This window comes from Lonchura striata, chromosome 5 (genome assembly GCF_050655825.1).
Source record: "Lonchura striata isolate lonStrDom1 chromosome 5, ASM5065582v1, whole genome shotgun sequence".
Lineage (NCBI taxonomy): Eukaryota > Metazoa > Chordata > Aves > Passeriformes > Estrildidae > Lonchura > Lonchura striata.
This window is the reverse complement of record NC_140707.1, coordinates 16,859,332-16,871,884: the sequence shown is the minus strand read 5'-3', so window position 1 is coordinate 16,871,884 and position 12,553 is coordinate 16,859,332. Positions and strand designations below refer to the sequence as shown.

Below are 12,553 nucleotides of genomic sequence, written 5' to 3'. Positions count from 1 at the left end.
CCGGCAGCGGGAGGCGGGAGGCGGGAGGAGGAGGCAGAGGCCGCGCAGCGCCGCGCTCCCATTGGCCGCGCGGGGCGCGGCGCTGCCAGCCGATTGGCTGCCACGCCCGCCACGCCCGCCCCACCCGCCCGCGGCGGCTCCGCGCGTTGAATTCAAATCCGCACCGGGAGCGGCGCCGCCCTTCGGCCGGGCCGGGGCGGCGGCGGTGGCAGCGCTGCTCCTGCGGGCCGCCGGCGCTCCCGGACCGCGGGGTGCGCGGCGGGAGCGGGAGGGCGCCGGGGGAGCGTCTCGCCCGGTTTAAAGGCGCCGGCGGCCGCGCCGATGGGCGGTGCTGGGCCGCAGCGGGCGGGGCGGGGCGGGGCCGGGGCCGTTGGGCGGCGGGCGCGCGCGGGCCGGGCCGGCGGGCGGGAGGCGGCGGGACGAGCCCGGCGGCCGCGGGGTCAGCGGGACCCGGCCCGTCGCGGGGCCCTCATCCAGTGCCTCCCTCCCTCCTCCCGCCCTGCAGAGCCGGCGGGACCTGCGATGCGGAGCGGCGCGGCGGGAGTCGCCTCCTGAGGCGGCGGGAGAATGCGGCCGGCGGGCGGGGAGATGGGGGCCGGCGACAAGGTAATTCCTCTGCCGAGCGGGAGCAGCCGAGCCCCGGGGCTGGCGCTTCCCGCGGGCGGTGACAGCCCCGCTGCCCGCGCTCAGCCCGGCTGGGGTGAAACCGCTTCGGTCGGAACGATCGCGCGTAGAAACCGCGGGACGGCGGAAACCGAGCGTGTTTTACCGTCACTTTAATTCCTGCCCTCAACAAAAGCTCCTGAAACTTCATCTCTCACGACCTTTATCCGCGGCGTCCGTGAAGAACACTTGTTTCTCCGGGCTCTCCTCTCCTCTTTGTTTTTCCCTGTAGCAGAAGGTGTGTGGAGGAGCGGGGATAGCGATGTTGGGAGCGCGTTTGTCTCGGGCACTCCGCGGTGCCGTGACAGGGAAGTTGCGATTGGAAGAGGGTGCGGCGGAGGTGGGGCCGAGCCCGCTTCCCTCACAATTCCCGGCCGGAGCCGCGGGCAGCGCCCCGGGAGCGGCTCCGGCACCGCCGCGGACCCCAGACCCGTCCCGCGGGGGCCGCCGCGCGCCGAGCGCGCATGCGCGGGGCCGCCGCGCGAAAAGTCAAGAGGGGAATAGGAGGGAAAGAAACTTGAGGGGAGCGGGTCGCTCCCGAGCCTTTCCTTCGCTTTCCCCTCTTCTTCCTCTCCTGCTCCATCTCGGCCAGCCCCGCCATCACATCCCACCCCTTACTCCGCTGGGAGCTTGTTAAAGTTCGCTGTAAAAGTTAAGGGCTTGCTAGCCAACACGCTTCCATGACTACTAAATACCGGGCTGCTCGCCGGAGGTGAGAGTTCCCTGACATGCAAACTGGTGTCTGTTTAGCTCAACAAGAATTTATAAGCAACGTCACACCCACTCCCGGGTCGTTACATATTTCAGCTATTCTATATAGCTCTCTGCAATGCATTAACATATTTGTCTCAGAGGAAGGAAAAGGAAAATCACCCGAGGAATAAATGCCTGGGGAGCCGAGCCTTAGCTACAGGCACAGAAATGGTTTTAGGAAAGGGACTCATTGGTTCAGAGTAGGACTGGAACCCTTGACTCAGAACTACCCAAAAAAAGTGATAAATCTCTATCCCCCTTTGTTATTGATAAATGGATCATGGTGCACCTGGGTTTTAATATCACCATTGTTCTTTTCCTTGACACGTAGGAAAATGAGCATTCTGAGCCATGCAAAAATGTACTGAAAACCCCTTTGAAACAAGCGGCTACCTCACAGTTGGTATTGACAGAGAGACAGCCTGACTGTCAGCCTCTAACCACACCCACAAAACCGAAGGAAACCCCTCTGGCAGATCCATGGACACCTACTTCCAACCTGAAAATGCTGATTAGTGCAGCCAGTCCTGAGATTAGGAGCAGAGAACAGAGAAGGCAACTGTCAGACAGTTCAAGTGAGGTCCTACAAACAAAACACTGTTTGCAGGTATGTTGTAAAGTTATCTGTATTTATTTTCTTCTTTTTTTCTTCTTTTTTTTTTTTTTTTGTTAAGTTAGCTGATAGCTGTTTATTGAGTATAAAAATTATACATTTTCACAGCACATCTTTTTTAAAGTTATGGTTTTGGAGCATTTACCAAATATGAGCAATGATATTGACTAGCTATATTCAACAGGTAATGTTCTGGTTTTATTTCACAGCTGCTGAGGACAAAGGGAGAACACTGGCCCTTTGACAGTGCTCCCTGTGAAGCTGTTAAATATCTGTGCTTACATATTGTCAAAAACCTCACAACCTCTTTTACTTATTCCCATGTAGGAACACTTATTGGGGGATGAATATGAAAAATCTCAGCCAAGTCGCAAAGAGAAAAGTCTTGGATTACTGTGTCATAAATTCTTAGCTCGGTATCCTGATTACCCCAGCCCTTCACAGAAAAGTTACATTTGCCTTGATGAAGTCACTGAAGAGCTACGTAAGTTGGGGTTCATCCTATTAAATATGTCTTCATGCAAACTGGCCAATAACCTGCCATTTTTGTTCCATACAATTTTGGATGCTTACTCTGTTTTCAAATTTATTTAAACCCAGTTTTAAACTGCTAATTCCTACAGCAGTTCTTTTAGAATGCTGATGTTTCCTCAGTGAATTAAACTGAGAAACTCTGAATTCTGTTTCATATTGAACATCTAAATTATTGCTTATACCACAAATAACCAGTTGCAGTTTTTTTGATTCAGAGGTGATACCTAAGATTAGTGGAGATTTTTGCAGCAGGAACTAGCATTTCTCAAACTGAGTCCACAGCTTCCTGTCCAATCATGTCATCAAAGCAAGAAATGTCTTTCTGTTATTGATCGTATATTAACTTCCTTATTCTATATCACTATTTTTTATGTTGAACCAATAATTTCTCCAGATTCCACATTTCTAACATCAAGCTGAAGCTTTTTGAAATCAAAAAAAGTTCTGGAGTTACAGTATTCTCCAGCTTTTATAGGGATAATAGTTGTAAAATTTTAAAGCTGTGTATGATTTACCTTTTTGTATACTTTGTACAAAAGGACATAACTTTTAGGAAATGTCTGGTCAAAACCAAGAGTTTATCAGGCAAATGAGAAAAAAAAAGAGTGTGCTAATAAAATGACACGTAAAAAGAAGTTATAAAACAGTTTCCTACCATGAGTTTCCAAGGTTATTTAAGGACACAATCTAGAATCAATGCAGTGAATAATTAAAAATGCTGTTTTTTCTAAAGCTGGGTTGAAACCCATGTAATTGCTCTTCTGGCAACAGTAAGTTTTATTTCTTAAGGAATGCTGAAAGCCAAGTATAACTCTGGAACAGCAAGTCCTTGCATATACGAAGCAAGATTTGTTTTCCTTGCTGGCAAGACCTGGGAGGGCTGTTTTCAGCTTGTGCTATGGAATTGGCAAAAATGATTTGGGAGTATTCTAAGAGGAAGGCCAGGACTCTGTGCTGCAGGTAATGCATGCGTGCACATGTGTTTTGTAGCAGAGCTGTTCAGGTTCACCTTTCCCTCTGCAGACGTGGAGCGCAGGCGCATCTATGACATTGTGAACGTGCTGGAGAGCCTGCACATGGTGAGCCGCCTGGCCAGGAACAGATACGTCTGGCACGGGCGCCACAACCTCCCCCAGACCCTGCAGGCCCTGAAAAAGGTGGGGGAAGACAACAAATACATACAGCAAATCCAGATGATCAAGAAAAGAGAGTATGAACATGAATTCGATCCTGACAGTGAAAGGAATGAAGAAATGGCAAGTTCTTCTGGCTCAAGTGAGCAGTCAGAAATGTCTTTTGTCGAGCTCCCAGGAGTGGAATTTCGTGCTGGTAATAATTCTCTATAATGCCAAGAATAATACTGATACATTTCTATGAGCCATTTATTAGCCTTCCTTTTTTTTTTTTTTTTTTTTCTGAGGTGGTGCTGCCCCCAAAGGCACCACAACTGTTTGTAGTGAGAAAAAGTGCTCTGCACTTTCACTTGTCTTATTAGTTCAGTTCTTTTAATTTGTTTCTACATCAGGTGAAATTATCAAATACACCAATGTATAATCCAATTGCCATTACCACTGAATTGTTATAGAAGTTACTACTAAATGTTGCAGAAACTTGAAGCATAAATTCCTCAATTTGTTTTATTAAATTAGCTTTGATTCATGGAAGAAATTTTAATTAAGGGTTAAGCATCTTTAAGAGTACAAGTTGTCAGATAATGGGAAATGTATACGTAGACTTGGTATCCACCCAATCAGTCATCTGTTTCTTGTCACGTAGAAACGTGATTCTGGAGTCAGCACTGGCCCTACCTAGTCTCTTTGTTATTCTTAAAATTAATATTACTGACAAATTTCTCCAGTGTTTTATGTTTGTAGTGGGTGTGTTGCTGAATACTTAAATCCTTTTTCCTGTCTGCTGCAGCGTCAGTGAATGGCAGGAAATACAAGTCCTTACGAGTGATGAGTCAGAAATTTGTGATGCTGTTTCTTGTATCAACACCTCAAATAGTAAGCCTTGAAATTGCTGCTAAAATCCTGATTGGAGAAGATCAGTTAGAAGACTTGGATAAAAGCAAGTTTAAAAGTAAGTACCACAGCAAGTGTAAGCTAAATTAATTATCCCAGTGCTACTTCATATAAAAAAAAATACAGTCTTATTCTTCCTCCCACAAATGTTTATTTGAAGCCTCCAAAAACTCACTAAACACCTTCTGCAGTTTATAACTTTTGTATTGATACATAATGCCCACCTGAGAGGAAAAGTCCATTAAATCCTCCCTCCTGAAGTATTATCACAAGGCTCCATATTGGTAACAATTTCTCTTTCCTCAAGCAGCCTGTGAAAGTTTTCAGCATCATTTCACCACAGATGTCCCAGAATCATGCAAAATCTGTGTTCTGGTCACATAACTGAAAGAAATTGAAAGAAATTCTGTAAAAGTCCTGTGACCAACTTGCATGTCAGAGGAAGTGAAACCATTTGCTCTAACTGCCAATTATTTCTTCATTCTTTTACCCTTCTCTCAGTTCCCTGCACACTTCCTCCCCTTCCCCTCCATTCAAATGAAATGGTATTTCTAGGTCTAGGTCAGTAGATATATAATAATTAAAAATGTGCTGCTTTTGAGGGATAGTTGTGGGTTTCATTGAAAGTTAGACTCTTCCTTAATTCTCAGATTCCTTTGCTTGTTTGGGTTATTTCTTGTTTTGGTTTTGAGTTTTTTTTGGTGGAATTGTGTCTATGTGAGTACTGATCCTTGCTGGTTTCAGTTCATGATTTCCTTTCCACTGCCTCACAGCAACATAGAAAGGGTGGGTGGCTACTCAATAGGGTTTTTTGCTTGCTTTTATTCTTCCATAAGAAGAACCTGTCTCACAAGAAAAGCATTTCCAGGGCATTCCATCTGTCTACCTCTATTTCAAGTATCAATCCCATCTTTTACCACATTCTTGGTTTTGAAGCCAAAAAATTCCATTTCCTAAGCACATTCACTTTGCTCTAGAACTCATTTGTAGTTTGGCTTCTACCTGAAACTTTTCCCTAATAGCTCAACCTAGATACAGGGAAGATATGCAGGATGATTATCCTGTTGGATTTTAGTGTGTCTCTTCCCTCCAGTTCCCATGTTTGCCATTGCATGTGTGTACCTGCATTTTAATCTACTTATATTTACTACAGGATTTGTGTAGGTTTGATCATTGCACAGAAATTAACTTGTTTTGAAAATGTTGGTTTTTTCCATATTTAGCATAATAAACTTTGCAGTGTCTTCTAGATCTGTATAAACATGTATTTTTACATGTAAACTTTGTATCACAATATTATTTCATTGTATAAATACCTGTTCCACAAAATTGTTCTTATCATCTTTAAAAGCTTTTTCCTTTCAGCTGCTTAAAGGGTGTTACAACATTTCTTTATCTGATACATGCTACCTTGTTAATTGCAGTTGCTATACTTTCCATTTATTTCTTTCAGCCAAAATTAGAAGACTTTATGACATAGCAAATGTTCTCAGCAGCCTTAAACTTATAAAAAAAGTTCATGTTACAGAGGAGAGAGGTAGAAAACCAGCATTCAAGTGGACAGGACCTGAGGTCTTACCAAATACTCAGGGTAGGTGTATGTGTCATTTCCTTTTGTTCTGCTGATGATATTAATTGGTTATTTTTTTGTTTGTTTTGTTTTCTCCACTAAAATTTTTGGCCAAAAGACAGAATAACTAAGTAGAGAATATTTTACTAGTCATACCACTGTCCTTATCAGCACAGCAACCAGTATCTATTTGCATACAGTGATGTTCAGCTATTGAGATTCTTGAATATCCATGTTTGCTGCTGTTGGTAATTCAAGAATTGTGAGCCAGGCTCAAATAATTGCTTTTAATTACTAAATCTGCATATGATACATATTTTATTCCTTCTGTTTTTCAGATACAAAACTTGAAGCAACTTCTACAACCTCTTCACCTATTTCAGAATCCATCACTTCCAAAGAGCAGTGCTCAAAAGCCCTTTTTCCTTCAAAAGGAAAGCAAAACTTCACTCGGCATTCATCTCTAATAAAATTAGTTAAGAGTATAGAGAACGACAGAAGGAAGATCCAGTCTGCTCCAACCACCCCAGTTAAAATAAGTGCCAGTATGTATCTTTTAATCATTTTTCTTTTAGGAACTTCTTTTCCTTTGTTTTTAAGCCAGATGAGGTCTTGCATTAGATATTTGAGCTTGCCCTCTTCTCACAGGACATGTAGATGTGTGGGTGGCGCCTCCTTTCAAAAAATATATCTTAAGAGCTGTCAAAAATACAGAAATGGCTACAAACCTTCTGTTTGTCTAGAATCACTGAATATTGCATCTTCTCTGAACCTACTTTGTTGTAGAAACTCTGCTTTGGTTTGTGCTATCTAAGCAGTTCTGTATCCCAAAACATGGCCAGAAAATTACCTGTTAGTGTTCATGTCTTTTCTAGTGATCCTTTCTGGGGCCTTTAAATTTTGTTTGATTTAAGCTGATGTCCAGATTTGGTGTCCAGATCAAATCAAATCTGGGCTGAGTTTGAGGATAAGTTATCTCATTAAATGTTATATTTACATAATGCAATCTCTTCAACTTAAAGTTATATTTTTACTTTGAATTTTATGAACTTACTGTTCTGATTTCTTCTTCTCCAACCAGGTACTTACCAAAGTTTACCAGTTTTCCCAAATACAATAGCTCAGATTCCAGCAATCACTAAACATCAGCTGGAAGGACAAGCCAAGTAAGTTTGCACAAGTTTAAAGGTGAGAACAAGTTAAAGTTATGCTCAGTGCAAATGGGTCAATAGCCTGCAAAAAACAGTAACCTTGAGCACTGCAGGCTAGTTTTTCATTTATTTTCTCTTTAGTGGATTGAGAAGTACAGGTTCATGTTAAGCCTTTGTATTACAGGAGATAATATCATACATTACAGAAGATAATTTGTCAGAACATTAATTTCTGCATGAAGTTATTAAAACACATTTGGGATTTTTTTGTTTGTTTGTTTTTTGCTGAAGGACAGCAGACGAGATGCAAATGAAATGTGCCCTGTCCTCGCCTGAGGCTGTCCCCACGCCTGAGCCCTCTCAGCAGCCAGCTCTGAGCCAGCCCCTCGGGGTGTGCCCTGCAAGCCACAGCTCTGTGTCACCAGTCATCCTACCTCACCCTCAGTCTGGGGTTTCATATGCAATCTATCTGCACCCTTCCCAAGCCCACACCATGACAACCTACAGCCCAGGCTTCATGTTGCAGCCTCTGCCATGTGCTAACGTAACTGGAATTAAGAGTAATAATTCAAAAGTATTAAATAAAATAACCACTGAGGAAGGGAACACTCAGAGAGGTCTGGATGAGCCTCCAAAATCCTTGGCAGCTGAAGAAAGACCTGAAACTAAATCAGAAACATCTCAGCGGTGCCTTAAAAGATCACAAGCACTACCAGAGACTAATTTAATTAAAAGGCGTAAAAGTGATGAAGAAAGCCTTGATACTTCTTTGGTAAGTTAAATTAGTTTTAAAATGTCACTTTATGGCTTAGTGATGTTGCCACCTACTCATTTTCAAAGTGATGTAGGAACCTGCCAGTGTGTGTAGGTGTTTTAAATAACATCAGGCTTGGAGAGATGGTGTTCATTTGCTGTGCTGCTGATATTTGAGGGGCTGGGGTTTCTATCTAAGAAGACAAAATGTACAGGTGAAAATAAAGCAGCTCACAAAACACAATGTCAAAACTTACCTATTTATACATGATTTTGGAGTAGGTCAGGTTGAGAGCAAGGTTGGAAGCAAGAGGTCTTCAAGGTCCCTTGAATTCTAGGATTCTGTAAACTTGCTGGCATCCATTCTTGGCTTTAGAGGTCTTAGGAGGAAAGTGGATGTACAAAAGTCACTGGACAGGGAATGTCCCAAAATCCTGATGCCTTCTAAGTATTTCCACCCTGTGTAATATTGTTGTAGGCATAATAGAACAGCACATGCAGATAATAAGAGGTTCAGATAAACTTGATGTATATGGAGAGACTGGGGCTGGATTGCTTTCTACTCCTCAGTTGCTGATTGTTTTAGCATCTCTGTAAATTGCAAATCTGCTGTAAATTTGGCTTGCTGAAACAGCCATCCTATGTTATAGGTGTGTTATGACAGCACATGCTATCCAGCATGCACTAGCTGGGAAGAAACAAGATAACAAGGGCCTGGCTGTCCTAGTGACCAGAAAATTTTATAGTACTTACTTGGGAATGAGGAGGAAGTAAAAAGCTTTCTTTCCAGTTTTTACGAATGTATAACTATCATTGTAGGGCTCTAATTTGGATTGTTAAGCCTTACAACACCTGCCTTTCTTTTTGTATGTACTTTTTTCAAAGGGAGAACCCACTAAGAATGAAAAACCACCATCCAATAGCTCACAAACTAATCATGAAATGGACAATGTCCAGGAAGAGAGACAAAATGAAACCAAAACAGTAGATCAAAACATGGCAAGTTGCTGTGAGCAATGTACAAAAGAAAATATTCCAGAAGATGAAGATAAAATCAAAACAAAACAAGACTTACCTGTGGCATTTGCCATTCCTGCTCCTGAGGTAAGGTTTGTCTTACCATTCCCTAAGAAAACACTACTTTGGAGTCTCTGCAAAAGAAACAAAACTACAACAAACTACACCTACATAGGTTGTCTTTGGCTGAATTCATTTTAGTGTGCTTTTAAAACCTTACTTTGTAGGAATGTAGGATTTCTGTTTCTATGCTGAGCACTTAAAAAAGAGGACATAAAGAAGCTTTCAGGTTTCCACTGGAATGAAGGTCTCACTTAAGGAGCTGAGGGCAATATTGAGATCCCTTACCTCCCCATCTTTTCTTTGCATTATACTTACTGTCAAATGCTTTGAAACAGAATCACACGAGACTCTCTTCATCAATAAAATTCAGTATTCTGCAGTTAAGATTGATTGCTGTAGAGAACCTGAATAAAGAACAGTCCTGTTGCCAAAAACAGAATATGTAAATGCAAAAGTTTTGTCATATTTGTTTTATGACAAACAAAAAATATTTGTTTTATGAAAAACACAATCCAAGAATGAAGTGATGTGATGATTTACTGGGTCCAGAATGTTTCTTCTGGAAAAATAGTAGTCAGTTTCAGGGTTTCTTTTCCATCTGGTCAAATTGCACTGTGTTAATCCCAGGTGGATTTCCAGTTCCCCACCAAGAGTATCAGCTGGAAATGGAGCCAGCTGACTTCTGTGTGGTTTTAATTGCAAGAGCATGTCCTTGAGTCTGTTGTGTCTCATTTCAGACTGAAAGTAGTACAGGCATGGGCTATGGCATCCTGAGGACACGGAGGATTAAGAACAAGGCAGGGGAGGGTTGCAGTTCTGGAGAGAACTTGAGGTTTGTTTATTCCATGTTTGGGCTAAAGGTGGGCTGTCTCTCCCCTTCTCAGACTTTTTTCCCGTCTGGTTATCTCATTCCTCTGACTCACTGCACCCATGGCAACAAGGCAGAGTGCTCCACTAAAGAGAAGGCTGGGGTGTGTTCTCTGCAGCACACAGCCTACAGCTCTCCCATCACTGGTGAGTGTCCAGGGAAACAGGCACGGGGGCCGGCTCAAGGGGCCAGGGCCAGCTTGTCCTAACTCCTTTCAACACTTGATGCTTCTGTTCCAGGTGTCATTCCAATGCCAGCCTCAGAACTGAAGACAGTCAATATTCCTGCTTTTCATATAACACCCTTGAACATAATGCTGTCACCAAATTCCATAGCTGCTGCACCTGTACTGAGCAACTCCTGCCTCAATTCGAGCAGTACCAGTTCTGCCCCAAATCCAAGCTCTTCAGCTCTGAACTTTATGCTGCAACACATTGGACTAATACCTGCTGGTGTGCAAATTCCTGCAAATCCCGTTCTTCAGCACGTGCCAATCTCTTCCCAGTCAGAAAATATCAGCCATAGCTCAGGGAGCACAAACGTGCAGGAAGGGAAGGTGAGTTAAAATATATTGCAACTCCACCATGGGGGGTTGATTGGGAAGTGCAGTGCAGTAATTCCCTTACAGCAGGTAAAATTTATAAATAAACATTTCTTTTTGATCTTTAGAAATCAGCATTGCCCAAAAAGAGCTAGCAGTGAAGGCCAGCCTAAGTACAGTAGAAATGAGAGGTTAGCAAGGAAGATAAGTGACTTATTTGTGGTGGAAGTGGAGCCAGCTGGAAGATGACAAGATGTGAAGAGACAACTGTTTTAGAGGGAGGATTTTACATATCTGAGAGATATTTTAATAAGCACAATTTGAGATTGTCCTTATTAAAAAACTGTCCCTTTGTTATTTTCTTTCCTTCTTGTTACTTCCCTAATCTACCCTCAAGTTCTTGTGTTTATTAATAGCTATTCTTTTAATAGGATAGAACTGTACAATTTAAATATTTTTTTTCTCCACAGGAACTTTCTCTCTATATTTGATATAATACTGTATTGCCTAATATATGTTTATGTTAAAAAAGAAGGGGATTAGAAAAACCATATTTTTATCTATTTATACATATATATATATATATACAAGAATGCAGGTATATCCTCAGTAAAAAGTTCTGTCTTTAAATTCCAGGGGAAAAAAAAGTTTGCTAACAGCCTGCAGAAACTTAGAAGTAGAATTTACTTTTTATTCCCCCATAAATGACAGTAACTTTCTCTTTTCTCTTCAGCCTTCTGCTCCAAAGGAACCTCAGGAGCCTCAGGCAGTTACAGAGAACTTTTTCCGCACACCAGGAGGGCCAAACACAGACCCTGCACTATCTGCAAACTCAGATGGTACCCAGAGAACCTCTCAAGGAACTCTATGTATTCCTCAACGAAAACTTGAAGTTTCAGAAGACTAATTTTGGGACAGGGAATTGCTGATTGTGTTAGCAGGCAAAATTGCTGGTAACACACTGCACACATCTGGCATTGTCTGATGGACAATGGTTTGGACATGTATTGCCAAGACCCCAATGCTGGAATAGCCTTAATTGATGCTTTAGAAAATAAAACTGACTCTTAAGGAGAAAGTTAATGCCTAATGAATTTTTCCAAAAGGCTTACGTGAAGTATTTTAACAGCAAAGTTATGTGTCTAGTGGGTTTTTTTTGTGAATGTGTGTTGATTTCTTCTATGCAAAGTAAGCTGAAATTGTACAGAAAGGTACAGTCTATCAGTCAGTACATATTTTGCACCAAAAAAAAAGTACTGTGAGCATGTAAATATTTGATGTCTTAGCAAAAAGGCCATAGGTAAAATGTTTTGCTTCTGTGTTTAATAATAGTCTTTTGTAAAGTTAATAAGCACAAAAAAACTACCCAAATTTTCTTAATCAATTTTATATAAGTTAAGAATTATTTATACTGTATTTTAAAATCAATTTGTTCAGATTAAACTTACATAAAACTCTACACTGACTTTTTCTGTTTGATCAGATTAGATTACTTAAGTTACACATTGCATATCCATATATTGCATATTCACTGGCATTTCTTAACTCTTCTTTTGTCAGGCAGGGGTTGCTGGGCTCTGAAGGAAGGAGGGGGAAATGGTGTTTTGTGAAAAAGTGAATTAAGTAACTCAATGTAACTTCTAAACCCCTATCAGTAGATATTACAACTCCTAAAAGCAAGTCAGAACAAAAAAGTTAGGAAGTAAGATATCGCCCTGGTGCATTCAGGAACATGTATCCAAATGTCACAGAAGTTCCAAACAGGTTCAATCAAACCACTTGAATTTAAATATGGACAGCAGTGTCTCACATACACTGAAGGAAGAAAGATGAAGACTCCTCATACAGTTCACACTCAGATAAGTAATAGCTGACAAATGAAATAAAAATACAGTGAATCTGTCTTCCCAGGTGAAATGTGCCTGGCAGACCAACCTGGGATAGGAGAAATTATAGCAAAGCCCAAGATTCAGGCTTGGACTGCACAAAAAAAAAAAAAAAAA

The 12,553-nt window shown here is 41.9% G+C and overlaps 1 protein-coding gene across 3 annotated transcripts; it reads left to right on the top strand.

Moving 5' to 3' along the window:
• Nucleotides 1-233: 233 nt before the first annotated feature.
• On the top strand, nucleotides 234-12,007 carry E2F8 (E2F transcription factor 8). 3 transcript variants are annotated; one of them, XM_085579858.1, is made up of 14 exons: nucleotides 234-251; nucleotides 506-606; nucleotides 1,748-2,023; nucleotides 2,357-2,513; nucleotides 3,587-3,892; nucleotides 4,484-4,645; nucleotides 6,041-6,178; nucleotides 6,496-6,702; nucleotides 7,239-7,323; nucleotides 7,600-8,080; nucleotides 8,947-9,165; nucleotides 10,026-10,155; nucleotides 10,249-10,565; nucleotides 11,284-12,007. In XM_085579858.1, the coding sequence occupies exons 2-14, from the start codon at nucleotides 568-570 to the stop codon at nucleotides 11,455-11,457; spliced, it is 2,691 nt and encodes an 896-aa protein (XP_085435984.1). In that variant the 5' UTR covers nucleotides 234-251; nucleotides 506-567; the 3' UTR covers nucleotides 11,458-12,007. The 3 variants fall into 3 exon arrangements, with proteins under 3 accessions (XP_085435984.1, XP_031360945.3, XP_085435985.1); XM_031505085.3 differs by lacking the exon at nucleotides 234-251 and having other exon boundaries at nucleotides 395-606; XM_085579859.1 differs by lacking the exon at nucleotides 234-251 and having other exon boundaries at nucleotides 403-901.
• Nucleotides 12,008-12,553: the final 546 nt, after the last annotated feature.